This window comes from Pseudophryne corroboree, chromosome 2, assembly GCF_028390025.1.
Source record: "Pseudophryne corroboree isolate aPseCor3 chromosome 2, aPseCor3.hap2, whole genome shotgun sequence".
NCBI classification, from domain to species: domain Eukaryota; kingdom Metazoa; phylum Chordata; class Amphibia; order Anura; family Myobatrachidae; genus Pseudophryne; species Pseudophryne corroboree.
The window spans coordinates 29210500-29234354 of NC_086445.1; the positions used below are offsets into that span (position 1 = coordinate 29210500).

A 23855-nucleotide genomic window follows, 5' to 3' on the forward strand; every position below is an offset into this window, starting at 1 on the left:
TTTTGCTCACACTCCCGTTTTCTATTCCACACTCCTAATACATAAAAATGAAACGAAATAATAAATTACAGGCTATGGGTGCTATAGGCAACATAGATTCTCTGTCTGCAGAACAGAACTGCATATTGCGCCAATACATACAATACACTTACATTCCAAGCTGTATGAGAGCAGTCATACATTCTATGTTATATATACACAGTGCAGTCACATTATTATGATCACCAGATAATAGCCAGAGTAACCGCCGTGTGCAGCGAGACAGCTGAACTGTCATATTAGACGCACGTCTGGTAGCCCCCAGGGTCATTGTGACGGTGAGCTGCTCCACTGTAGCGTGTCGGTCGGCCGTCACGCACCATCGTAGCCGACGTTCCCCTCTCACATCAATGGCATGTGGTGCGCCGCAGTTTCCACATCGGTTATTCGCAATGGTGCCATTTGTCCAGTCACGATACACCTTCACCGCAGCAGCACGCGGACAGTTCACACACCGCACTGTGTCAGATATACTGCCACCCTTGGCCCGAAAGCCGATAATCATCCCTTTCTGCAACTTGGAAACATCGCCCCTTTTACCCATGACAGTAACGAGTGACGTGTGCAGACGGCCTATCACACACCTTATATACCCACCCAGCCAGTGCACACCTTATATACCCACCGAGCCAGCGCACATCTTATATACCCACCCACCCAGCCAGTGCACACCTTATATACCCACCCAGCCAGTGCACACCTTATATACCCACCGAGCCAGCGCACATCTTATATACCCACCCACCCAGCCAGTGCACACCTTATATACCCACCCAGCCAGCGCAGACCTTATATACCCACCCAGCCAGAGCACGACGCGTGACTTACTGCATGGTGGGCTACACGCTGCCGACGTCACTTGTAGGAGGTGGTTATAATAATGTGACTCCACCGTGTATAATTATCATTGAGTAGTTATAGGTCGCCACAAAGTGTATGCAGTACTGTAAAAATAATGACTAAAGGATAAATAAAAAACCAAAATGAATATAAAAGTGAAAGGGATAAAACACTTGTTAGGAGAAGCCATCGGCGATATCAGTGTGAGATCATTTATTGCAGTCATCGATGTCATTCATTCGGAATTACTGGATTTATTAAATTGTTTGATTTCCAATACTAGTTTCAGTTATATTACCATAACAGCGCTGCCTATTGTTGTTTTAGATGGGCCACAGATGCCTCTTATTTTTGGTCCGCTGCTGCTGTCGCACACTGTGTAAACACTTAACCACCAAGCACTGGAGTACTTCCCTTTACTTCTATGTAAATGAGAGGAGTCAGACACAGCCCCATCTTACCAGTATATAACGAAGAACTCTCCTTTGGGAGAGAAATGTATTTTGTTCTTAAAAGATAATAAATAGCACTTTGCTATTATAAAGACACAGGAGTGTTTTTATGCTGGTGCCGGGTAGGTAAACTGTATGTTATCATATTACAGCATATTAAATCATCTGGAAATACGTATAAGGAATCAACTTTGGCAATGTACGCTAGTACACAGCTTGGTGACCAGTAGCTTTCCAGCTCTTGTAGGACTACAAGCCCCAGCAAGCATAGAATAATCCTGATGATCTGTCTCATGGGTGCATCTCAGCTAACGGTCCAGCAGCCAATACACTGATTACATTACACTAAGAATCTTGAAAGTAACGTAATGTACAAAAATGTTATAAAAATCATACTACAGACGGCATAATGGGGGATTTGCGGATATTCTCAGCGCCCCGCAGCACTGTCCACCCAGTCCCAGATATGTAAAGAGCCGTCATTGGCTGCAGATACCAGCGTACTCTCTTTCCACGGGTGCCAGGAGTGAGTGGTCACCCAGGGGGCACTGCCGTCATCGCACCCCCCCATAAAGTGATGACCTCGGTGAGTGAAGAGCGCCTCCGCCTCCTTCCCAGCCGTATCCCAGTCTTGTGTGTCGTAGATCCGGACGCTGCTGCCAAACCCTGTACCGGTTCGCGAGACCAAGCAGAAGTAAAAGAAAAAGAAGAGGTGAGGGTGGAGGAAGTAAAAGCGACAATACGACACATATAAATAAATTAACATTATTTCATGTGTAGCACTTCCTTCTTCAAGATAGCCGTTTGCTTAAATTGGGGGAGGGAAATCACCTTCAGACAACTTTATCACCCAGGCAGATTTACTGGGAAGTGACAACAGATGAGGTTAGATCAGTGGGCTGGGTATCACTGTATCTATGCAGACAATCTATTGTGCTACGTAGGAGAAACGGAAGTAAACAAATCTGCCTGGAAGATAAAGTTGCCTTAAGGTGGGGTTCCACTTTAAAGTCCAGATGCGCAAGAGTTTCGCAACATTTGCGGCTGGCAAGAAACAGGGCTGCCCTGCCCATAAGGTACAATTAAGCCCACAGAGCAGATCTGTGTCATATCCAAGGGAAATCCTCTGAAGGAGAGAGACAGTGGTTTACCCTAGCAGGGAAACAGTATATTATTATTTCTGTCTGTATTTGCAGAAGGGATGATTACCTGAGATGGAGAGGCAGTCCTCCAGTCTAGGGGCCCAGCGGATACACATGAAGTTCTGGGACAGAACCGAGTCCGAGGCGTTTCCCCTGGCACATTTCAGAGGGGCCACTAAGTTCCGAGTGTCTGCGAGAATGATGTGGCCCTCGGAGGACAGGCTGGCAATAATGGCATGAGTGTCCTGATTGGCAGGCTTCACCGCTGCACACCAATGGGCACTAGAGGGGGTGGCTAGGGCCACGTGGCCCTCGCAGGAAATCTCGGGCTGCCGGACATCAGCCATGATCTGCCGGCCGCTCAGACAGCACAGGTGGAAGGTGTGGGGATCCAGGAAGGAAAGGGTGCTGACGGCCTCGCTGCTGGACTCCGCTGGGGAGAAGATGGCAGCATTATGCTACAATAGCTAAATTATTAATATATTATTTGTTCTTTTTTTATTTTTGAAGAAACATATAAAACAGCAGTGAGAATAGGATAATTATTATTATTATTATACAATGAGTCGTATTTGACACCTGAGTGGAGCATTTTCTGGTAAGAAGTATGAGTGATACGTGTGGTAGTATGAGTGGAATGTGGGGGTATTATCTGACAATTGCATTCTCAGTGATGTCACTGCCTCCTAGTGACTGGATAGGCTGCATTCTCAGTGATGTCACTGCCTCCTAGTGACTGGATAGGCTGCACTCTCAGTGATGTCACTGCCTCCTAGTGACTGGGTAGGCTGCATTCTCAGTGATGTCACTGGCTCCTAGTGACTGGATAGGCTGCACTCTCAGTGATGTCACGGCCTCCTAGTGACTGGATAGGCTGCACTTTCAGTGATGTCATTGCCTCCTAGTGACTGGATAGGCTGCACTCTCAGTGATGGCACTGCCTCCTAGTGACTGGATAGGCTGCATTCTCAGTGATGTCACTGCCTCCTAGTGACTGGATAGGCTGCACTGTCAGTGATGTCACTGGTCCCTAGTGACTGGATAGGCTGCACTCTCAGTGATGTCACTGGCTCCTAGTGACTGGGTAGGCTGCACTCACAGTGATGTCACCAGCTCCTAGTGACTGGATAGGCTGCACTCTCAGTGATGTCACCGGCTCCTAGTGATTGGATAGGCTGCCCTCTGTGATGTAACATAGTAACATAGTTTTTGAGGTTGAAAAAAGACAATTTGTCCATCGAGTTCAACCTATTAGTCTTAAAATATTGCAGCATAGGAGATCACTAATTTTAACTTTGGTGAATGTTTAACTGGTATGTCCATTCCTCTTTTTTTTTATAGTTATTTTATTTTATTATTAAAGGTGCATGATTTATCCACCATAACCCCGAATATCCTGTCCATTAGGAATTTATCTAACCCATTCTTAAAAGTATTGACCGAGTCCGCCATTACTACTTTCACTACAGGCAGGGAATTCCTTTCCATCTCAGAGTGCTAAATCTCTTCTCCTCTAACCTAAGCGGGTTGCCCCGTGTCCTTTGTGGTGATCTTACCAACAGCAAATCCCCCGCTAGCTCTGTGTATTGTCTCCTTATATATTTGTAAATGTTGATCATGTCCCCTCTTAATCTCCCTTTTCCAGTGTAAACATGCCTAGCCTATCAAGCCTTTCCTCGTATTCTAGCGTCTCCATCCCCTTAATCCACAGGTTCTCAAACTCGGTCCTCATGACCCCACACAGTGCATGTTTTGCAGGTAACCCAGCAGGTGCACAGGTGTATTAATTACTCACAGACACATTTTAAAATGTGTGCAGGTGGAGTTAATTATTTCACTTGTGATTCTGTGAGACCTGTAAAACATGCACTGTGTGGGGTCCTGAGGACCGAGTTTGAGAACCTATGACTTAATCAATTTGGTTGCCTGTATTTGAACCTTTTCTAGATCCAGGATATCCTTTTTATAGTATGGTACCCAAAGTTGTGCACAGTATTCGAGATGTGGCCGCACCAGTGATTTGTACAATGGGAGTATAACACTCTCATCCCTTGCATCAATTCCACGCTTTATGCATGCTCATTGGTTACTATTGAATGGATAGGCTACATTCTCAGTGATGTCACTGGCTCCCAGTGACTGGATAGGCTGCACTCCCAGTGATGTCACTGGTCCATAGTGATTGGATAGGCTGCACTCTCAGTGAGGTCACTGGTTCCTAGTATGACTCCCCAGGCTCTTGCAGCAAATCTGGATCTCTCTGCTATACTGGGTGCCTGTGAAGATCCCTGTTCCCTAGTCCGTTATTATAATAGGGATGTTATGGCTGCAATTGATATTATCGCCCCTGTGCGTTTAAGACCTCGTAAACCACAACGTCAAGCTCCATGGTTCGACAACAGTGTTAGTGAGCTCAAGAAAAGGGGGCGTAGACTGGAAAGACAATGGAGGAAGACTAACCTAGTGGATGACAAAATAAAACTAATAAAGCATAACGAAGAATATCAATCAACAATCACTCGTAAGAAATCACAGTTCCTGTCAAATGAGATCACAGCAGCAAACAATAGGCCAGCTCAACTTTTCCGCACAGTGGAGATGCTTTGCAAGCCAGCATGCCTGCAGACTGATGAGACCCTCTCCCAGGCAAGATGCAACGAGTTTGCAAACTTCTTTGCAGATAAAATATCCACCATCCGGGCTGGAATCTCCACAGTGCCATCAAAGGAGTGCCAAACTACAAAGCCTGCCAATATAAGCCACCTGCCTTCATGGACCAGCTTTGATCCAGTGGATGTAAAGGACACTGCTGAAATTGCTCGGATTTTGCGTCCCACCACCTGTGATCTGGACCCGGCCTCAACCAAGCTTCTAATAGGTTGTATGGATATAATTGGTCCTGTCTTTACAAAAATTGTTCAATGCTCTTTGCAGACAGGCATTTTTCCTGGACCCCTAAAGGAAGCAATTGTTAGACCGCTTCTTAAAAAACCTAATTTAGATTCCGACTGCATGACCAATTACAGACCGGTATCAAACCTTCCTTTCCTAGGAAAGGTTATTGAGAAAGTGGTTGCAAATCAACTGGAAACCCGCCTGACAACCCATGATATTTATGATCCTTCCAATCAGGATTCAGGAGAAGACATAGCACTGAAACAGCCCTGGTGTGTGTGTTAAATGATCTTCTGATGTCAAAAGACAGAGGTGACTGTTCAATATTAATCCTTCTGGATCTCTCGGCAGCATTTGATACCGTGGACCATGGGCTTCTGATTGAGCGACTGATACATTTCTGTGGTCTGGATGGCACAGTCCTAAGCTGGTTCAAATCATTTCTCACAGGCAGGTCACAGAGAGTATCATCTGGATTATACTCATCACCACCAGTGCCATTGCCATGTGGTGTCCCACAAGGTTCTATACTATCCCCCATGCTTTCTCTTACGTCCTAGAGGATGCTGGGGACTCCGTAAGGACCATGGGGTATAGACGGGCTCCGCAGGAGATAGGGCACCTAAAAAGAACTTTGACTATGGGTGTGCACTGGCTCCTCCCTCTATGCCCCTCCTCCAGACCTCAGTTAGATCTTGTGCCCAGAGGAAAAAGGGTACAATGCAGAGAGCTCTCCAGAGTTTTCTGTTTTAAAGAATTTTGTTAGGTTTTTTATTTTCAGGGAGTCCTGTTGGCAACAGGCTCCCTGCATCGTGGGACTGAGGAGAGAGAAACAGAGCTGGCTTGTAAAGTTGGGCACTGCTTCTAAGGCTACTGGACACCATTAGCTCCAGAGGGAGTCGGAACACAGGTCTCACCTGGGGTTCATCCCGGAGCCGCGCCGCCGTCCTCCTCACAGATGCCGAAGATAGAAGCCGGGTGAGTATTGAGGAAAAGACTTCAGGCGGCAGAAGACATCAGATCTTCATGAGGTAAGGCGCGCAGTACACACACACACACACACACACACACACACACACACACACAGAGCAGCACTGAGGGGGGGGCGCCCTGGGCAGCAATATTCCTCATTTTGTGGCAATATAAGCAGGATTAGGCTGTGGCACAGTAAATCCACAAATCCCCCGCCATTTTTTATAAAAATTTACTGGGACTGAAGCCCGCCGTCGGGTGGGCGGGGCTTGATCCTCAGCACTAACCAGCGCCATTTTCTCTTCAGAAACTGCATGAGGAAAACGCTGGCTCCCTGATCTCTCCCCTGCTGAACCTTCACAGGCTGGAAAAAAGAGGAGGGGGGCACTTTGGAACGCAGTGAGTGAGAATTAAGGCTATATATATATATATATATAAAAGCGCTATCTGGTATATATATTCCAGTGTTTTTAAGCGCTGGTGTGTGCTGGCATACTCTCTCTCTCTGTCTCTTCTTAGGGCCTGGTTGGGGTTTTGTCCCCTTATAGGTTAATCCCTGTGTGTGTGGGGTGTCGGTACGTGTGTGTCGACATGTCTGAGGCGGAAGGCTTCTCCAAGGAGGCGGTGGAGCAAATGAGTGGTGTGTCCCCGTCGGTTGTGCCGACTCCGGATTGGATGGACATGTGGCATATGTTAAATGCAAGTGTGGCATCTTTACATAAAAGGCTTGATAAGGCTGATTTAGGGGGGACATCGGGGGGTCAATCCTCGGATTGGACTGACTCACAGGGCCCGTCGGGGTCTCAAAAGCGTCCCTTAACACAAGACACTACTACGACACGGATTCTGACTCCAGTGTCGACTACGACGAAGTAAAATTGCACCCGAGGGTGAATAAGACCATTCAGTGTATGATTGTGGCAATAAGGGATGTGTTGCATATTGAGGATGAACCCTCGGTCCCCGACACAAGGGTACACATGTTTAAGGAAAAGAAACAGATTATTAATTTTCCCACATCTCATGAACTAAATGATTTCTTTGGAAAAGCTTGGGAGACTCCGGAAAAGAGACCGCAGATACCCAAAAGAATTTATATGGCATACCCCTTCCCTAAGCAGGACAGGGAGATTTGGGAATCATCCCCCACTGTGGACAAGGCCCTGACGCGCTTGTCCAAGAAAGTGGCGCTACCGTCTCCTGACACAGCGGCCCTTAAGGACCCTGCAGATCGCAGGCAAGAAACTACCTTAAAGTGTATTTATTCTCATACGGGGGCTGTGCTAAGACCGACAATTGCGTCGGCATGGGTGTGTAGCGCAATTGCAGCTTGGACAGATGAGCTGACAGATCAATTTGATAATATGGATAAGGATACTATATTCTTAACTCTAGCCCATATAAAAGACGCAGTCTTATTTATGAGGGATGCTCAAAGGGACATTGGATTGCTAGCTTCTAGGGCCAATGCCATGTCTATCTCCGCGAGAAGATCCTTATGGACTCGCCAATGGACGGGTGATGCGGATTCCAAAAAACATATGGAAGTACTACCCTATAAGGGTGATGTATTGTTTGGGGATGGGCTGGCGGACCTGGTTTCCACAGCTACAGCAGGTAAATCAAATTTTTTACCATATATTCCCCAACAGCAAAAGAAAGTAACACCCTATCAGATGCAGTCCTTTCGGTCACACAAGTCCAAAAGAGGTCGGGGATCCTCTTTCCTCGTCAGAGGTAAGGGCAGAGGCAAAAGAGCACCTGCTTCGGCAGGTGCCCAGGAACAAAAGTCCTCCCCGGCTGCTCCAAAACCCACAGCATGACGCTGGGGCTCCCCTGAGGGAGTCCGCACCGGTGAGGGCACGTCTTCGACTTTTCAGTCAGGCCTGGGTCAGATCAGACCTGAATCCCTGGGTGTTGGAAATAGTTTCCCAGGGGTCAAACCGGAATTCGACGAGGTGCCCCCGCGCCGATTTTTCAAATCGTCCCTACCAGCTTCCACATCGGAAAGGGATGTAGTGTTAGCTGCAATTCAAACGCTTTGTATACAGCAAGTGATAATCAAGGTTCCCCTGCACCAGCAGGGAAGAGGTTACTACTCAACCCTGTTTGTGGTCCCGAAACCGGACGGTTCGGTCAGACCTATTTTGAATCTGAAATCCCTAAACCTGTACATAAAAAGATTCAAATTCAAAATGGAATCACTCAGAGCGATAATAGCCAACATGGAGGAGGGGGAGTTTATGGTGTCTCTGGACATAAAGGATGCGTACCTTCATGTCCCTATATATGCCCCCCATCAGGAATACCTGAGATTTGCTGTACAGGATTGTCATTACCAATTTCAGACGTTGCCGTTTGGACTTTCCACGGCCCCGAGGATTTTCACCAAGATAATGGCGGAAATGATGGTGGTCCTGCGCAAGCATGGAGTCACAATTATCCCATACTTGGACGATCTCCTGATAAAAGCGAGATCAAGGGAGAAATTGCTGAGCAGTGTGGCGCTCTCTCTGAGAGTGCTCCAGCAACATGGTTGGATTCTAAATCTACAGAAGTCACAGTTGATTCTGACAACTCGACTACCGTTCCTAGGTATGATACTGGATACGGAACAAATGAAGGTCTTCCTCCCAATAGAGAAAGCCCAGGACATCCAGAACATGGTCAGAGACCTGCTAAAACCGAAAAGGGTGTCAGTTCACCAATGCACTCGAGTTCTGGGAAAAATGGTGGCGGCCTACGAGGCCATTCCCTTCGGAAGGTTCCATGCAAGGACTTTTCAATGGGACCTTCTGGTCAAGTGGTCCGGGTCCCATCTGCACTTACATCGGAAAATAACTCTGTCCCCAGGGGCCAGAGTGTCTCTCCTGTGGTGGTTGCAAAGTGCTCACCTGCTGGAGGGTCGCCGGTTTGGAATTCAGGACTGGATCCTGGTTACCACGGACGCGAGCCTCCGAGTATGGGGAGCGGTCACACAGGGAAAAAAATTTCAGGGACTTTGGTCAGACCAGGAGTCCTGTCTACACATCAATGTGTTGGAACTCAGGGCCATTTACAACGGCCTTCGACAAGCAGAGAGTCTTCTTCGAAACCTGCCGGTTCTGATTCAATCAGACAATGTCACTGCAGTGGCTCATGTGAACCGCCAAGGCGGGACAAGAAGCAGAGTCGCGATGGCGGAAGCCACCAGGATTCTTCGCTGGGCGGAAAATCATGTAAGCGCTCTGTCGGCTGTCTTCATTCCGGGAGTGGACAACTGGGAAGCAGACTTCCTCAGCAGACACGATCTCCATCCAGGAAAGTGGGGACTTCATCAAGAAGTCTTTGCAGACAAAACACGTCTTTGGGGAACTCCTCAAATAGACATGATGGCGTCACGCCTCAACAAAAAGCTTCGGAGGTATTGTGCCAGGTCTCGGGACCCTCAGGCAGTGGCAGTAGACGCTCTGATAACACCGTGGGTGTTCAAATCGGTCTACGTGTTTCCTCCTCTTCCTCTCATCACAAAAGTGTTGAGGATCATAAGGCAAAGAAGAGTACAGACGATACTCGTTGTCCCAGACTGGCCTCGAAGGGCCTGGTACTCAGATCTTCAGGAAATGCTCACAGGAGATCCCTGGCCTCTTCCCCTGAGGGAAGACCTGTTGCAACAGGGGCCCTGTGTATTTCAGGACTTACCGCGGTTACGTTTGACGGCATGGAGGTTAAACGCCGAATCCTAGCGAAAAAGGGGATTCCGGAAGAGGTCATCCCTACTTTAATAAAGGCTAGGAAGGAGGTGACGGTTAAGCATTATCACCGTATCTGGCGAAAGTATGTGTCTTGGTGTGAGACCAAGAATGCACCTACGGAAGATTTTCATCTGGGTCGTTTTCTCCACTTCCTACAGACAGGAGTGGATATGGGCCTGAAATTAGGCTCGGTTAAGGTACAGATTTCGGCCCTCTCGATTTTCTTTCAGAAGGAATTGGCTTCTCTTCCAGAAGTCCAGACATTTGTAAAGGGAGTGCTACACATCCAGCCTCCTTTTGTGCCTCCATTGGCACCGTGGGACCTCAATGTGGTGTTGCAGTTCCTAAAATCACACTGGTTTGAACCACTTAACAAGGTTGAGCTGAAATTTCTTACTTGGAAGGTGGTCATGTTGTTGGCCTTGGCATCAGCAAGGTGAGTATCAGAATTGGCGGCTTTGTCACACAAAAGCCCCTACTTGATTTTTCATGTGGATCGAGCTGAATTGAGGACACGTCCGCAATTTTTGCCTAAGGTGGTTTCTTCATTCCATGTGAATCAACCTATTGTGGTGCCTGTGGCTACAAGTGACCTGGAGGATTCCAGATCCCTGGACGTAGTCAGGGCCTTAAAAATTTATGTAGCCAGGACGGCTAGAATTAGGAAAACAGAGGCTCTGTTTATCCTGTATGCGGCCAATAAGATTGGCGCACCTGCTTCGAAGCAGACTATTGCTCGCTGGATCTGTAACACGATTCAGCAGGTTCACTCTACGGCTGGATTGCCAGTACCAAATTCGGTTAAGGCCCATTCCACTAGGAAGGTGGGCTCTTCTTGGGCGGCTGCCCGAGGCGTCTCGGCATTACAACTTTGCCGAGCGGCGACTTGGTCGGGGTCAAACACTTTTGCTAAATTCTACAAGTTTGATACCCTGGCTGATGAGGACCTAGCGTTTGCTCAGTCGGTGCTGCAGAGTCATACGCACTCTCCCGCCCGATTGGATGCTTTGGTATAAACCCCATGGTCCTTACGGAGTCCCCAGCATCCTCTAGGACGTAAGAGAAAATAAGATTTTAAACCTACCGGTAAATCTATTTCTCCTAGTCCGTAGAGGATGCTGGGCGCCCGTCCCAGTGCGGAAACTCTGCAAGACTTGTATATAGTTGTTGCTTACATAAGGGTTCTGTTACAGTTGGAATCGGTCTTGGACCGTTACTGTTGTTGTTCATACGGTTAACTGGTTATGTATGATCCAGGTTACATGGTATGATTGGTGTGGGCTGGTATGAATCTTGCCCTTGGATTTCTAAATCCTGCCTTGTATTGTCCATCTCCTCTGGGCACAGTTCTCTAACTGAGGTCTGGAGGAGGGGCATAGAGGGAGGAGCCAGTGCACACCCATAGTCAAAGTTCTTTTTAGGTGCCCTATCTCCTGCGGAGCCCGTCTATACCCCATGGTCCTTACGAAGTCCCCAGCATCCTCTACGGACTAGGAGAAATAGATTTACCGGTAGGTTTAAAATCTGATTTTTGGCAGTATACATGCTCCCATTGGGCGAAATAATCAGGCGCCATGGCCTGGTCTACCACTGCTATGCAGATGATACACAACTGTACTTGCCCTTTGCTCCGGGCACTGATAACCCAATAGCAACCCTAAATGGCTGTCTAGCTGAGCTACAGGAGTGGATGAGCGCCAGTTGGCTGCGACTGAACCCGGATAAAACAGAGGTCCTTATGATACGACCGCAACATCAAAGGACAAGACTGCAGCATAGCCAACCAACTGGACTTACACTCGGGGATTCAGAATTATAGACCAGTGATCGTGTGCGGAATCTTGGCATTGTCCTGGATGGTGGCTTGACACTTAAACATCAGATATCAGCCACAATCAAATCCTCATTCTTTCACCTGAGGAACATAGCCAGAATCAAGCACTTAATTCCCTCAGATGATATGCCAAAAGTCATCCACGCATTTCTATCATCTCGATTAGACTACTGTAATGACCTCTACCTGGGTCTCCCAGCAAAAGAATTGCACCGCTTACAGCTGGTGCAAAACACAGCTGCCAGGCTGTTACCCAACCAGCCCCGTTCTAGCCACATAACACCCATCCTCTACTCCCTTCACTGGCTGCCTGTACGATGGCGAATCATCTTCAAGATTGGCTTACTGAGCTTCAAAGCATTACATGACCAGGGCCCAAGGTACCTGAAACAGCTTCTGACCCCATACTGCCCCACTCGATTACTGCGATCTGTAGATGAAGGACTTTTAGCAGTACCTAGAATCTCCCGTAATTCATCTGGGGGTCGAGCTTTTAGTCATGCGGCTCCGACTCTATGGAACTCACTTCCCCGCACAGTGCGAGAGGCCCCAACTATAGAATCCTTCACAAGTAGACTCAAGACTTTTCTGTTTACTCAGCATTTCCATAGTGTCCCTTTTAGTATCTTCATGCTTCTGTATTTTATGAAAATGTACTTCATTATTTTCTGTACTATATTATGCTATGTATCTGTTAAGCGCCTTGAGTCCTATTGGAGAAAGAGCGCTATATAAATAAAATTATTATTATTAGTGACTGGATAGGCTGCATTCTCAGTGATGTCACTGCCTCCTAGTAACTGGATAGGCTGCACTGTCAGTGATGTCACTCGTCCCTAGTGACTGAATAGGCTGCAATTACAGTGATGTCACTGGTCCCTAGTGACTGGATAGGCTGCACTCTCAGTGATGTCACTGGTTTCTAGTAAATTAATAGGCTGCATACTCAGTGATGTCACTGGTCCCTAGTGACTGGATAGGCTAAATTCTGAGTGATGTCACTGGATCCATTAATTGTGGTTTAGCCTTCACAATGTTTAGACAATGGATTTAATGTAGCTCCTAATTACACTTGTGGCACTTAAAGATAGACAGGCGTTACCTACCCAGTGTGTAAATCTGCTTAGTGGACTCGATCTCTGTGACGTGGACACTGTTGGTCTTAGATCCATGCACTACACATGGTGATGCTGCAGCCGAGGTGGCAATTTTTGTCCATGTGTCTGTACTGGCGTCCGACTGTATAGAACCTGCGTGTTTAATGACATCTACAGAACGATAGGTAAATATCATACACATCAGATAAATGTACACACACAGCAGCTAAAAGATCACTCTACAGGCTGGCCATAGCTCTATGCTACAGGAGTTCTCCCTTATCGGGGGTTATATTATAGAGCTCTGGCGTGGAGCAGCCCTTTCATGATCACAGGGTATAGGAGCTTCTCTCACCTTTGTCTTCTGCTCCTATCTGCCAGACCTGCACCACACCTGAAGCTGGACCACTGGTGAGGAGGAGGCTGAAATACAAAGAATCTGAGAGGTCACTCGGCTATGGGTAAAAGCACACAGCGTAATCCTGTATATTCCAATAACTCGTCATTAATGGGGGTTCTCAGGCCTGGACTGGCCCACAGGGTCACAGGATCAGGTTCTAGACTGTGCATCTGAATTATACAGCATACATATGTTACCTTATACTGGACTGTGGTGTATTTTCTACAGTGCATTGCTGTTATTAATCTGGTACATTATCATGCATGCAGCAGCTGAATTTACTGTATATATTTATGTAGGAGCCCAGACGTTGCACTCTCTAATGGTTAGTCACACCAATGAGGTGGCAGGCCACACCCCCTCAGCAGACTGGCCACACCCCTAACATGGGCCCCTACCACTGCATTTCCCCGGTGGGCCCTGCATGCCCCAGTCCGACACTGGGAGTTCTGGAGTTTGCTCTGTTTCCTGGAAACTGAAGAGACCTAACTGCTTTCAGTATAGGGATCAATGATGGCCGTGCCAATGTGCCCGGATGCCAGGTCTGAGTGGACACATCATATCACATCACAGAGCGGAGGCAGCTGCTATGTGGCACAATATAAACTGCGAGAATGCAGCCAGTCACTTCCTGACTGAGGCACCAGGCACAAGCCAGTGACATGACTGGGGCACCAGGCACAAACCAGTGACATGACTGAGGCACCAGGCACAAACCAGTGACATGACTGAGGCACAATCCAGGGACATGAGTGAGGCACCAGGCACAATCCAGGGACATGACTGAGGCACCAGGCACAATCCAGGGACATGACTGAGGCACCAGGCACAAACCAGTGACATGACTGAGGCACCAGGCACAAACCAGTGACATGAGTGAGGCACCAGGCACAAACCAGTGACATGAGTGAGGCACCAGGCACAAACCAGTGACATGAGTGAGGCACCAGGCACAAACCAGTGACATGAGTGAGGCACCAGGCACAAACCAGTGACATGAGTGAGGCACCAGGCACAAACCAGTGACATGAGTGAGGCACCAGGCACAATCCAGCGACATGAGTGAGGCACCAGGCACAATCCAGGGACATGACTGAGGCACCAGGCACAAACCAGTGACATGACTGAGGCACCAGGCACAAACCAGTGACATGACTGAGGCACCAGGCACAAACCAGTGACATGACTGAGGCACCAGGCACAAACCAGTGACATGACTGAGGCACCAGGCACAAACCAGTGACATGACTGAGGCACCAGGCACAAACCAGTGACATGACTGAGGCACCAGGCACAAACCAGTGACATGACTGAGGCACCAGGCACAAACCAGTGACATGACTGAGGCACCAGGCACAAACCAGTGACATGACTGAGGCACCAGGCACAAACCAGTGACATGACTGAGGCACCAGGCACAAACCAGTGACATGACTGAGGCACCAGGCACAAACCAGTGACATGGCCGAGGCACTAGGCACAATCCAGGGACATGAATGAGGCACCAGGCACAATCCAGGGACATGACTGAGGCACCAGGCACAAACCAGTGACATGAATGAGGCACCAGGCACAATCCAGGGACATGACTGAGGCACCAGGCACAATCCAGGGACATGACTGAGGCACCAGGCACAAACCAGTGACATGACTGAGGCACCAGGCACAAACCAGTGACATGATTGAGGCACCAGGCACAAACCAGTGACATGACTGAGGCACCAGGCACAATCCAGGGACATGACCGAGGCACCAGGCACAATCCAGTGACATGACTGAGGCACCAGGCACAAACCAGTGACATGACTGAGGCACCAGGCACAAACCAGTGACATGACTGAGGCACCGGACACAAACTAGCGACAAGAATGGGCATGTAGGGGCTCCAGTGCATATGCTGCAATGTAATGTTTGGGTCGCACAACTGTGGCCCCCTCTGAGCTACATATTCTGTGAGACACGCAGCGGAGCGGTACAGACTCCTCAAGGGCCTACAGTCACGTATTCTGCGAGCCACGCAGCGGAGCGGTACAGACCCCACAAGGGGCTGCAGTCACGTATTCTGCGAGCCACGCAGCGGAGCGGTACAGACCCCACAAGGGCCTACAGTCACGTATTCTGCGAGCCACGTAGCGGAGCGGTACAGACCCCACAAGGGGCTACAGTCACGTATTCTGCGAGCCACGCAGCGGAGCGGTACAGACCCCACAAGGGGCTACAGTCACGTATTCTGCGAGCCACGCAGCGGAGCGGTACAGACCCCACAAGGGGCTGCAGTCACGTATTCTGCGAGCCACGCAGCGGAGCGGTACAGACCCCACAAGGAGCTGCAGTCTATGTCTATACAATTACTGTGCAGCAGTAACAGAACGTTGTCTGTGACCAACCAAGAGCCCTGCGTCCGACAGCAGATGGAGAAGAGAACGGGGCATGTACATAACAGGAAGGGCTGAGATCAGGGCACGGTTCCCAGGTTCCTGTACAGATTGTCAGACAGACGCACAATGTGTAATCCAAACACGTTACATATTGTGTCACTATGTGATTCTAACAGTCACAACAAGCCGCTCTTAGCTGGGCCCCTCCACCTCTACTGTGCACATTCCTGCCATAGCTAGCGATAAGGGCGGCCGGGGGCTGCAAGCAACGGACCGTCAGTGCTGACCTATGCAATCCAGCACTGGATCTAAGGGCCCGATTCAGACCTGATCTCTGCTGTGCGAAATTACACAGCGGCCGATTATCAAATAACTGCACATGCACCGCAATGCGCAGGCGCAATGCCAAACAGCGACAGGATGGTGCGAAAATGTTGATCGCACAGGCGTTCGCAAGGTGACTGACAGGAAGCGGACATATGGGGGTGGTAACTGGACAGGCGTTCCCAAGCATTTTCAGGGCGGGTGTGTGTGATGTCATCTCCGGCCCCGATCAGCCTGTTTGTATCGCACTGTAGGAGTAAGTCCTGGGCTGCGCACACACTACACAGACTGGAAAACTCCTTAGATGGTGAGTGAGCTGCGAACGGATTTGTAGATGTGCGCTGTGTGGCGGAATTTTCGCACGGCGTACACATGCAATCGCACACATGCACGTGGCGGGTTTTCACACTCCATGGTCGGCGGCTATCTGATCACAGACTGCTGCAAAAACGCAGAGGAGAGATTGGGTCCGAATCGGGCCCTACAGTAATAAAGTGGAGAGAGATAAAGTATCAACCAATCAGCTGCTAACTGCCATGTTACAGGATGCGTTTGAAAAAAATGACAGTTAGGAGCTGATTGGCTGGTACTTTATCTCTCTCCAAGCTTTGATAAATCTCCCCCTTTACCTCCAAGCACAGCAGAGATGACAGCAGTGAACTACAATCCCAGGCATACACGTTATTACTCTGTGTGGATTGGTCGGCTTACTTCGACAACTAAATACGTAAAATAAACTGAGCGGCAATTGTACCTGGTACCTGGGACATGTCTGAGGCTGCATACGGGCTGCTCTGAAAATCCGCCATGTTCCACCTTTAAATCTCTCTCTGGACACAGACCCTGCAGGGGGAGAGAGGGAGAGGTGCAAGTGACCTCCCGGCGGGACACAATACCAGGATGTAAACAGCGGAGGACAGGAAGATCAGGGGGAAGAGCAGCGGAGATACGGGAGCCGAGCGATAGGAACACGTTACATGTGACAGGGCCCCGGCCCCTCTGCACTAAGCAGTGACACCCCGCGGGGCGTTCACAGAGACAAAGAAAGCCTGGGGATGCTCTCAGTAACCAATCAGATTCGGTCATTTTTCTATAGCAATTTTCCCAATTCTAGTTGATGGGTTGCTATGGTGACAACACCTTTTTAAATAGTTTCCATAAACGTGTCCCATTGTGTTTCGGTAACCACAGTTACCTGCATGCTCTGTCACGGTAACAACTCTATGTAAACCAATATTCTTGCCCAATGCAACAAAACAAGACAAACAAAACAAAGACAAAGCATTTAGTGGCTGACAGGTCGCAGGAAAGCAGATGTCACACTTATAGAACAGGTGAAGCTGGCTGCTCAGAACGATCAACAAGAACTGAGTAGGAATGTAGCCACGGAACAGAGGCGCCACCTAGTGGCGGATGAAGAGAAAGCACAGCTGCAGATAAACAAGGGACACGTGTTTCCATAATTGCTTTCTGTGCTGCTCTGACTCGCTGCTGAAATCCCATTAAGGGCCCGATTCAGTCACGCGCACATGCGGCTGTGTTCTCTGTTGCAGCTGCGCATTATGCTAACGTTGCGGTATCTGTGCTGCGTCTCTGTCTCTCTGCGGGACTTATGCGCTGTGCGACTCCGACATACGAGCATCGGCCGCCTGCGTGAATATCGCCATAGCATGCCAGTCTGAATCAGACACTAAGGGGACTATGGACTAAGCCTTGGAGAGAGGGAAAGTACCAACCAATCAGCTCCTAACCGCCACGTTGCAGGCTGCGTTTGAAAAGTGACAGCTGGGAGCGGGTTAGTTGGAAATTTATCTCCAAGCTTTGTTACATCTCCTCCAAGGCCTTTTTCTACTACTGCTCCGCTTAGTCTGTCTATACATTGGTACCGATATTTTACCAGATCTAATGTAAAACACTTCTACTAACATACACAGCCATTAAAGTGATACTACATCATCAATGTGATATTCACAGTCACCAGCGTCCCAGTGGTCATGTGACCATCAGTTCTGCCGGAGTCATCTGATGCCCCAGCATTCCAATCCTTCTATCCCTAACCCTCCTCCTAATGCCTAACCCCAACCTCCTCCCTCAGCCTAACCCTAACCTCCCCCTAGTGCCTAACCCCTAACCTCCCCCTAGTGCCTAACCCCTAACCTCCCCCTAGTGCCTAACCCCTAACCTCCCCCTAGTGCCTAACCCCTAACCTCCCCATAGTGCCTAACCCCAACCTCCTCCCTCAGCCTAACCCCAACCTCCTCCCTCAGCCTAACCCCAACTTCCACCCTCAGCCTAACCCCAACCTCCACCCTCAGCCTAACCCCAACTTCCACCCTCAGCCTAACCCCAACCTCCACCCTCAGCCTAACCCCAACCTCCACCCTCAGCCTAACCCCAACCTCCACCCTCAGCCTAACCCCAACCTCCACCCTCAGTCTAACCCTAACCTCCCCCTAGTGCCTAACCCCAACCTCCTCCCTCAGCCTAACCCCAACCTCCTCCCTCAGCCTAACCCCAACCTCCACCCTCAGCCTAACCCCAACCTCCACCCTCAGCCTAACCCCAACCTCCACCCTCAGCCTAACATCCAACCTCTACCCTCAGCCTAACCCCAACCTCCACCCTTAGTCTAACCCTAACCTCCCCCTAGTGCCTAACCCCAACCTCCTCCCTCAGCCTAACCCCAACCTCCTCCCTCAGCCTAACCCCAACCTCCTCCCTCAGCCTAACCCCAACCTCCCCCTAGTGCCTAACCCCAAACACCCCCTAGTGCCTAACCCCAACCTCCATCCTCAGCCTAACCCTCAACCTCCTCCCTCAGTCTAACCCCAACCTCCTCCCTCAGCCTAACCCTAACCTTCCCCTAGTGCCTAACCCCTAACCTCCCCCTAGTACCTAACCCCTAACCTCCCCCTAGTGCCTAACTCCTAACCTCCCCCTAGTGCCTAACCTTAACCTCCCCCTAGTGCCTAACCCCAACCTCCCCTTAGTGCCTAACCCCAACCTCCCCTTAGTGCCTAACCCCAACCTCCACCCTCAGCCTAACCCCAACCTCCACCCTCAGCCTAACCCCAACCTCCACCCTCAGCCTAACCCCAACCTCCCCCTAGTGCCTAACCCCAACCTCCCCTTAGTGCCTAACCCCAACCTCCACCCTCAGCCTAACCCCAACCTCCACCCTCAGCCTAACCCCAACCTCAGCCTAACCCCAAACACCCCCTAGTGCCTAACCCCAACCTCCATCCTCAGCCTAACCCTCAACCTCCTCCCTCAGTCTAACCCCAACCTCCTCCTAGTGCCTAACCCCTAACCTCCCCCTAGTGCCTAACCCCAACCTCCCCCTAGTGCCTAACTCCTAACCTCCCCCTAGTGCCTAACCCCTAACCTCCCCCTAGTGCCTAACCCCAACCTCCCCCTAGTGCCTAACCCCTAACCTCCCCCTAGTGCCTAACCCCTAACCTCCCCCTAGTGCCTAACCCCTAACCTCCCCCTAGTGCCTAACCCCAACCTCCCCCTAGTGCCTAACCCCAACCTCCCCCTAGTGCCTAACTCCTAACCTCCCCCTAGTGCCTAACCCCTAACCTCACCCTAGTGCCTAACCCCAACCTCCCCCTAGTGCCTAACCCCAACCTCCACCCTCAGCCTAACCCTAACCTCCCCCTAGTGCCTAACCCCTAACCTCCCCCTAGTGCCTAACCCCTAACCTCCCCCTAGTGCCTAACCCCTAACCTCCCCCTAGTGCCTAACCCCTAACCTCCCCCTAGTGCCTAACTCCTAACCTCCCCCTAGTGCCTAACCCCTAACCTCACCCTAGTGCCTAACCCCAACCTCCCCCTAGTGCCTAACCCCAACCTCCACCCTCAGCCTAACCCTAACCTCCCCCTAGTGCCTAACCCCTAACCTCCCCCTAGTACCTAACCCCTAACCTCCCCCTAGTGCCTAACTCATAACCTCCCCTAGTGCCTAACTCCTAACCTCCCCCTAGTGCCTAACCCCAACCTCCCCCTAGTGCCTAACCCCTAACCTCCCCCTAGTACCTAACCCCTAACCTCCCCCTAGTGCCTAACTCATAACCTCCCCTAGTGCCTAACTCCTAACCTCCCCCTAGTGCCTAACCCCAACCTCCCCCTAGTGCCTAACCCCTAACCTCCCCCTAGTACCTAACCCCTAACCTCCCCCTAGTGCCTAACTCATAACCTCCCCTAGTGCCTAACTCCTAACCTCCCCCTAGTGCCTAACCCCAACCTCCCCCTAGTGCCTAACCCCAACCTCCCCCTAGTGCCTAACCCCAACCTCCTCCCTCAGTCTAACCTCAACCTCCCCCTAGTGCCTATCCCTTACCTCCCCTCCATAGCTTAACCTCCCCTAGTGCCTTACTCTTACCACCCCCTTAGTTCCTAATCCTAACCCCCTCCCATAGCTTAACCCTTACCTCCCCCTAGTGCTTAACCCTAACCTTCCCTCCCATAGCCTAACCCTAACCTTCCCTCCCACAGCCTAACCCTAACCTCCCCTCCCATAGCCTAACCCTAACCTCCCCCTAGTGCTTAACCCTAACCTCCCCTCCCATAGCCTAACCCTAACCTTCCCTCCCATAGCCTAACCCTAACCTCCCCTCCCATAGCCTAACCCTAACCTCCCCTCCCATAGCCTAACCCTAACCTTCCCTGCCATAGCCTAACCCTAACCTCCCCTCCCATAGCCTAACCCTAACCTCCCATCCCATAGCCTAACCCTAACCTCCCCTCCGATAGCCGAACCCTTACCTCCACCTAGTGCCTAACCCTAACCTTCCCTCCGATAGCCGAACCCTTACCTCCACCTAGTGCCTAACCCTACCCTTCCCTCCTGTAGCCTAAACCTGATGTCGACAGCATCGCTGACCGTCCCGACACCTGCAGCTGATTTCGACAGCTGCAGGTGGCGATGCCCAAAGACCACAGCAGGGACAGAGCTGTACTGGCTGTTGTGATGCCGGCTCCGGTCTGCACTATGGATCTCGGGTGAGTAGCGAGATCCCGCGCATGCGCAGGGGAGCCAGCCGGGCAGGAGACACAGGGCGTCAGCTCTGAGCTGATGTGCTGTGCGCTCAGTGGGACATCGCCGGAGGCGGGAGCTCTCACTCCCCTGCTTCAGCAGACAAGATGTTAGTACATCTTGCTGATGACCCTTCCTGCTTCGCCTCGGTAATGAGGTGTAGCGACACGATGCATGCTACTATAATACATTTACCTAAGTATCTCCTAGTGCACTCTGGGCCAGATGCATCATCGCTTGGAGAGTGGTAAAATGGAGAGTGAAAAAGCACCAGCCAATCAGCTCCTAACTGCCATTTTTTAAACCCAGCCTCTGACATGACAGTTAGGAGCTGATTGGCTGGTACTTTATCTCCATCCACTTTATCTCTCTCCAAGCGATGATGCATATAGACATTTGACTGTAACAGACCTGTGATGTCATACAGATGATTCCAGTCAAGCAGACGTCTAACACAAAGTAGTGAACATGAGCCACAGATGAAATGGTGAGAATGGACATATCACAAAGTCATCGTTCCCTTAATTCCACTACAGAGCGTTCCTCCCTTACCGGGTTTTCTTTTACGTTTAGCTTTTGTGGGAAGAGCAGCTGGAGAACCTCATTTGTTTTGGTGTCATCATACCCAGCGACGCAGATACCTGTGAGGAAAATGCTAGAATGAATATAAATACAATTACAATCTAATAAAACACGGCCTGCTAATCATTACTACACAAGCATAATGCTGCACACTCATTGTACACATCTGGTGTCTGGTATTATGCAGATGTGAACCCAGCTGATAAATAAGCCCACATACTTTTTTCACCAATCCACTCAATAACTCTGGTCGGGTCCTGCAATTCAAAGTCATGGAGATCTTTGTACCTGGAAACAGAAATGTACAGTGACTGGGTAACGGCCAGAAAAGGAAACACAGGGCAATTTGCACAGCTTCACATTCCCCACAGCAGTGGCAAACACAGGATTTCTAGAGGGGGGGGGGGGGGGGGGGGGGTTCCAAATGCAATCTGCAAATATCCCACTCTGCCAGATATGGAATACAGTATAGGTGATCTATAGTATAGGCTGAATCAAATATATTTAAATAAAATAAATAAAATAAGTGATCAGGAAAAGGTTAAACATACTATATTAAATAAATGCACAAACATTATAGAACCAGTACTGCACTTTCTAAACACACATTCTCCCACCTCACGGTAAGGCACCTGTCTCTTCTTACTGGTAGCTACTCTTGGGTCCAGTGCACTGAACGAGGGCTCAGAACCACAATACACAGCAAACTTAATAGAGAAAACTGCTACCACTCGGCAGTGACTTTAGTAATCGTTTTATATACCATTGGTATTGTTGTCATAATTTGCCACTTGCCATGAGGAGGGGGGGGGGGGGGGGGGGTTCTGTGCAACCGGAAACCCCCCCTGCGTTTGCCTATGCGCACCCATACCAATGTTGGCTGGAGTTGATCAGAAGGTGGCTCTGGGTGGGTAAATTGGAGCAGGGCCTGGTTGGCATGGATAATTAGCGGGGCCTATTTTGTCCCCATTTTTGCCTGGATAAACGCTGCAAGATACACATTATAATGCGGCATATTCCATTTCCAGTAAGAAATCGGGCAATTACTGAATTACTAAAATAAGACGAGCGCACTTCTGTGGGGTTTTTGCATTACCGGCAGGAGTAACCTCCGGTGTGTGTGATGTCAGCGGCGGTGTCCGTCTGCACACGAGTCCTTGGGAGAGATGTAAGAAGAGGAGGCTAGTGCCACATGCACTATAACCAGAGCTATTTGACACTTTCAACTAACCTCAGAGGTGAGTTTTCTCTACGGAATCTGCAAACATCTAACGATCTCGCCGTCACCATACTAAGGAAAATCTTTCAAATGCACTAGGCAACGATAAGCGCACTTTTGCTGCTTAGCGTTTTTTTCCCACATGGGCAGAGTCCGCGTGCTGGTATGTGTGCGCTAAAAGGCGGCGGTGGCAACTGGGGTCCGGGCTGCACACGGGAGATCTTGCAACGGTTGCAAATTCTCAAGCATGCGCAGAGGAGCCGTCCGGGAAGCGACATGCAGCACACCTGTACTAGGCTGTAGCGATGCCGACACAGGGATCGCTCTCCCACATTGGCGGCCGAGATTTTAACTATAACCAGAGCTAGTTACTGGCCAGGCGTTATGTGGTCTGTACTCTGTAACAGCCTGTGGCAGGATGAGGTATGAGGCACACGGTGGCTCAGGCAAGACATGCCTGTGTGCATCTGGGAGTTGTAGTACAACAATCACATGCTGTGGCTGCCCTGTCTAAGCCTGTTCCCCCTTGTTATCAGGTGTGTTATTCACCCCCTCCACCAGGCAGCAGCACAGGGCCTCCCTCCCCAACTCACAGCCTGATGGACTCCACCATCCAGTCCTCATACTCCTCACTGTCCACCATCCTACCGCGCAGAGAGAGCTGGGAGCCTGGGACCTGGATCCCTTCCAATACCACGCACTGGCAACCGGCGGCCATTTTGCTTTGGGGCAACTGCCCGTTAATATGAACAACACAGAGACAGCCTTTGTCACCCGCAATAACACGTTGGCACAGATCACAGCTACCAAAGCAACAGCAATATACATATATTTTTTAAAAGCCTACACCCTTTAAGGGAACCGTTGCCAGACACAAACATGGCGCCGCGGCTTCCCGTTGCGTAGTGAC

The 23855-nt window shown here is 49.9% G+C and overlaps 1 protein-coding gene across 3 annotated transcripts; it reads right to left on the reverse strand.

Moving 5' to 3' along the window:
• Nucleotides 1–1113: 1113 nt before the first annotated feature.
• Nucleotides 1114–23752, reverse strand: WDR73 (WD repeat domain 73). 3 transcript variants are annotated; one of them, XM_063950978.1, is made up of 9 exons: nt 22958–23524; nt 22823–22882; nt 21947–22014; nt 21697–21785; nt 16862–16950; nt 13361–13428; nt 13015–13176; nt 2541–2906; nt 1114–1997 (listed from the first exon to the last, which is right to left on the reverse strand). In XM_063950978.1, exons 1-9 carry the CDS (start codon nt 23014–23016, stop codon nt 1762–1764), a joined length of 1197 nt encoding a protein of 398 aa, XP_063807048.1. In that variant the 5' UTR covers nt 23017–23524; the 3' UTR covers nt 1114–1761. The 3 variants fall into 3 exon arrangements, with proteins under 3 accessions (XP_063807048.1, XP_063807050.1, XP_063807049.1); XM_063950980.1 differs by lacking the exons at nt 22823–22882; nt 22958–23524 and adding an exon at nt 23539–23752; XM_063950979.1 differs by lacking the exon at nt 22823–22882.
• Nucleotides 23753–23855: the final 103 nt, after the last annotated feature.

Coding starts and splice junctions, on each gene's coding strand:
- WDR73 (XM_063950980.1), bottom strand. CDS start 23,663: ATGGCCGCCGGTTGCCAGTGCGTGGTATTGGAAGGGATCCAGGTCCCA. Junction 22,015..23,538: donor ATGGTGGAGTCCATCAGGCT/GTGAGTTGGGGA, acceptor TTCTGTTTCCAG/GTACAAAGATCTCCATGACT. Junction 16,951..21,696: donor TAAACGTAAAAGAAAACCCG/GTAAGGGAGGAA, acceptor CTCCCCCTGCAG/GGTCTGTGTCCAGAGAGAGA.